The 4,307-nt window shown below is 42.7% G+C and overlaps 2 protein-coding genes across 4 annotated transcripts in view; one reads left to right on the top strand and one right to left on the bottom strand.

The window, feature by feature from the left end:
• Positions 1 to 4,307, bottom strand: part of LOC115735585 (DNA repair protein REV1) — an 870,695-nt gene that overhangs the window by 219,505 nt on the left and 646,883 nt on the right. The gene's annotated exons all lie outside the window — the stretch shown is intronic.
• Positions 1,120 to 4,039, top strand: LOC115735801 (protein DETOXIFICATION 33-like). 2 transcript variants are annotated; one of them, XM_030667208.2, is made up of 7 exons: positions 1,121 to 1,609; positions 2,048 to 2,589; positions 2,707 to 2,793; positions 2,896 to 2,952; positions 3,108 to 3,346; positions 3,455 to 3,660; positions 3,752 to 4,039. In XM_030667208.2, the coding sequence occupies exons 1-7, from the start codon at positions 1,268 to 1,270 to the stop codon at positions 3,836 to 3,838; spliced, it is 1,560 nt and encodes a 519-aa protein (XP_030523068.1). In that variant the 5' UTR covers positions 1,121 to 1,267; the 3' UTR covers positions 3,839 to 4,039. The 2 variants fall into 2 exon arrangements, with proteins under 2 accessions (XP_030523071.1, XP_030523068.1); XM_030667211.2 differs by lacking the exon at positions 3,752 to 4,039 and having other exon boundaries at positions 1,120 to 1,609; positions 3,413 to 3,588.

The raw sequence follows: 4,307 nt of genomic DNA, 5'->3' as shown, positions 1-4,307 counted from the left end.
GAAAAAAGACCAGTGCCATGTGCCCGGCAATGCATGGTCTTTCAGTGTCGCAATAGTCCATTCTTTACCATATCCAGAGAAACGTATGTGGAAGTCAAAGGGAGTGCTCGTCAATTCTGTTGTTCTTGTCAAAAAAAAAAAAAAAAAAATCTGATATTGGACGCCAAATGGGTAGGTGTTTTGGAGTATGGTTGATTCATTTCGCGGGATAGACAGTCAACTTCCAAACATGCTCTCCCTCTCCCTCTCCCTCTCCCTCTCCCTCCAGGAGAGGTTCACTTCTCCACGTCACACGCTCCTGCAACTTGATCACTTCTCTTGGCTTACTCCATCATGCGTTGTACCGACGATTTTTTAATGCCAGTAATGAAAGTCCTAAGGTTGTTATTACATACTCCCGAAAGTGGAAAGGTAGAGTAAAGATAAAAGCTGAGATGACGTATATCTCATCATCACCACGCTATCTCATTCTCTAACAAATGTTTTTCTCATGCGCATGTAGTAGAGGAGTAGAGGCTCAAAATTTCATTCGATAAATACCGAAGCTGTCATCAATCATCTAAAAAGGGAATATGCTGGTTTTGGGTGCCGCAAGCTTCCTCTTTTGTCCTGTAAATCTCTGCCGATCCTAAGCCGTCTCAATATGTTCCAAGCGGATCCCACTTTGAAAGAGCATTGTGGCCTAGAAGATTGCATTAGGGAGTTGGTGAGTTGCCATCAGGCTAAAATCTGACGAATTTCCCTATTTCTATTGGTGAGGATAACGAAACACCAACTTGCTCGATACAAATCGATAAACACGTGAGAACAGGCAAAAGTGCATTCAAAGACAACTCAGAAAAGCACCAACCAAATACCAACCTCCGTCCATGAATCCAAGAGAATTTGGTGAATTAGTGTACTTTTAAACAAGAAAAACAATGCTTCTTTATTGCCACGACCAATCCTGTTCGCGGGGACATGTGCCAAAGTCCACAAAGAGGAGGGTAAGCAGAAATCCGTAGTGGGTCTCACATTTTGTAGATACTTTGAGTTCACACGGATTTGATAATTACTAAAATGCGAGTGTGTGCCCCAACGTTGCATTTAAAAGAAAATCCTTGTCTTTGGGGTTCAATCAATGCAAGAAAAGACATACCCAAGTCGATGACAAGAACTCGGGGGTTGTTAGAAAGAAGTTCCCTCAGATAGGGCCTGCGTAAATTTTTCCGCGTCAGTAAGTGAGAAAAGAAGAAAAGAACGTTGTCCTTGTCTGGGAGGAGTTAGTATGGGGGTGGGCGAGGACAAGATTCAAAAGACAACGTTGCCGGACGAGAGACAATTGAAGGCAAAAGCTTATGCGATAGGAGGAGGAGGAGGAGGAGGAGGAGAGTATTCCGATATCTGGAGGAAGATGGCCAAGTGTCTGGGCGGTGGTAAAGTGACCAAGAGATGTGTGAAAGAGTCCAAGAAGACGTGGGAAATAGCCGCACCTGCTATTCTCACGGCAGTTGCGCAGTTCTCGATTGGAATTGTGACTGCTGCGTTTGTTGGTTACGTGGGCGACGTAGAGCTTGCTGCTGTCTCTGTTGTTCAGAATGTGCTTGAAGGCTTTGTCTATGGGGTCATGGTGAGTTCCTTTCTTCCCCTGCTTTTTCCTCTGTTGAATTTAAACTCAAACATAACGCTGTTTGAGGCAACATTGGAGAAAAAGTTTGGATTTTGATCATGGGATTTTTTGTTTCGCGGAGATATGATCTGCCACAATGTCCGGGTGATTCGTTTTGATTATTGACAAACTTGGAATTCCTGGTAGTTAGACCGCAAAGTCTAAATTTATTGCATTTGAGCATCTCTTAATTGCCGCAGCATCAGCTTGTATTTTTTTTTTTTTTTTTGGTCAGAGTGTCAGCTTATATTTAATCAGACATATACCGGATCTTTCCTGTATACTAATGATTTTTGGCCCAAAGAAAAGTCGATCCTGAGATTCCCATAATTACATACATTTAGAATTATGATGTTACTCTTCGTCCCAATTTGAGATGTTGCTGAACTTTTCTTGTAGCTAGGGATGGGAAGCGCCCTGGAGACGCTCTGTGGCCAAGCTGTTGGTGCAGGGAAACTGCACATGCTGGGTATCTACATGCAAAGATCATGCATCATCACCGGCGTCACAGCCTTGCTTCTAACCCCTGTCTATATTTTTGTATCACCAATACTTCAAATCCTTCGTCAAGACAAGCATATTTCTGTCCTTGCTGGGAAGTACTCTTTGTGGGTAATTCCGCAATTATATGCTTATGCCTTAAACTTTCCTGTTCAAAAGTTCTTGCAATCTCAAAGTAAAGTTTGGGTCATGACCATCATCTCCTTAGTGGCTCTGGCACTACATTGTCTATTGAATTGGGTGTTCCTATCAAACCTTCAATATGGCCTTCGAGGTGCTGCCATAGCTGGAAATATATCATGGTGGTTCTTGGTTGTGGCTCAAACAATATATGTGGTCGGTGGTTACTTCCCTGAGGCGTGGACCGGTTTCTCTATGCTTGCTTTCAAGTCGCTAGCCGGCTTCGTGAAACTGTCGCTGGCGTCAGCCATTATGTTATGGTTAGATGTTGTGCATCAAAATCTGCAGACTCAAATATTCCGTATACTATTTTCTTCTTATTCTATTGTGAGAAGCATTTTACCTTGCTGATATCATTTATGTGCTTATTGTGGCAGCTTGGAGCTATGGTATTACACAGCCGTTATTCTCATGGTGGGATGCTTGAAGCATCCAGAAATTGCAGTTGACGCCATTTCAATCTGGTTAGACATTTATTTTTCCTCCTTTGTTGAGATGATACCTATGGTTTCTCTCTTTTAAGAATATTTCGTGCTTCAATTTTTTGACTCCTGCCTATGGCACAGCATGAATTTGCAAACCTGGGTCCTGATGATTGCCCTAGGCTTCAATGCTTCAGTGAGGTTAGCTTCTTCAATTCCCAATCTACCCTTTTTCCCCAAACTTTGAACATAACATCTAGACCAGAACATGTTTCCCTAAAGCAGCATGAGTTTTAGATAACAAGTTGTCTTCACTTCCTCCTGTTAGCTTCATCTATGCTTTTGCATTCCTGCAGTGTGCGGGTGTCCAATGAACTCGGTGCCGGTGATGCCAAAGCAGCTAAGTTCTCGGTAGTGATCAATGTTTTGACATCCACAGCAATAGGAATTCTCTTCACAGCAGTAGTAGCTGCAACAACGAGTGAGTTCCCCAAGATATTTTCCAACCAAAAAGAAGTCATAACAGAGACGTCGAAGCTCGGTTACTTTCTCGCGGCTACAATCTTCCTCAATAGTATCCAACCAGTTCTTCATGGTACTCTCTCATTATGTCTTACACACATAATCTGAAATGTCACCTTTATAAGATTTGTCTATGTAGATCTTGATCAATCATTTGGGTGAACCATGAACACTTGCCCAGGGGTGGCAGTTGGTGCAGGATGGCAATTCTTCGTTGCCATAGTGAACATCGGATGCTACTATGTTTTGGGCCTTCCAATAGGAGCCTTGCTTGGATACAAGTTCAAGCTCGGTGCACTTGGCATTTGGATTGGCATGCTGATTGGCTGTCTAATACAGACTGTCGTGCTTCTCTTTATTATCTTTCGAGCGAATTGGCGAAAGGAGGTATTGGGCGCATAATCTTCGTCTACTACCTGCCAACTTTCCTGCTCCTTAATTCCAACTTACGTAAAAGTCTCTGCGAAATGATCTGCAGGTTCTGAAGGCCGAGACGCGCATGAGAACATGGGACGGACCATCGGAACCTCTAGAGGCTACACCAGAACCCAATGAAACAAGCTGACTCAATACATAATATACACACTGATTTTGCAACAAAACCTTGCTTTCAATTTTCTTCTTCCTTTTCTGAGTTTGAATCACATAAAATTGTACGGATGAAGATAAGTAAGTTGATACAAGATGGTCACGGCCGCTATGCAGTCAAATGCATAAACCTATGATAGTGTTAATGTCATAATATCATGACGGAGCCCTTGGGTTATTAATTGAAATGATAGCTCCAAAGGGCAAAATCTGAAAGCAGCAAAAGCATAGACTGACCGTGAGGACCATTGTGGAACTGGGATATAATGAAGCGTGAGAAGAAAGCGCATAACTTCCAAATTTTCAGACATTATGGAGGGCACCACATTACTCATCTCTTTCTCTCAGTTCATTTCAAAATGAGATTGACAATGTACCCGCTTGCTTTCTTTCCCGAGTCGTTAGTCTTGTCAGACCCAACAATTGTTGATTTCTTCATCCTCGCA

The sequence above is a fragment of the Rhodamnia argentea genome, chromosome 11 (genome assembly GCF_020921035.1).
Source record: "Rhodamnia argentea isolate NSW1041297 chromosome 11, ASM2092103v1, whole genome shotgun sequence".
Lineage (NCBI taxonomy): Eukaryota > Viridiplantae > Streptophyta > Magnoliopsida > Myrtales > Myrtaceae > Rhodamnia > Rhodamnia argentea.
Note: the sequence above shows the minus strand (reverse complement) of the source record. Positions and strands in the feature narration are given on the sequence as shown.

Coding starts and splice junctions, on each gene's coding strand:
- LOC115735801 (XM_030667208.2), top strand. CDS start 1,268: ATGGGGGTGGGCGAGGACAAGATTCAAAAGACAACGTTGCCGGACGAG. Junction 2,590..2,706: donor GCGTCAGCCATTATGTTATG/GTTAGATGTTGT, acceptor TTATTGTGGCAG/CTTGGAGCTATGGTATTACA. Junction 3,347..3,454: donor TATCCAACCAGTTCTTCATG/GTACTCTCTCAT, acceptor ACACTTGCCCAG/GGGTGGCAGTTGGTGCAGGA.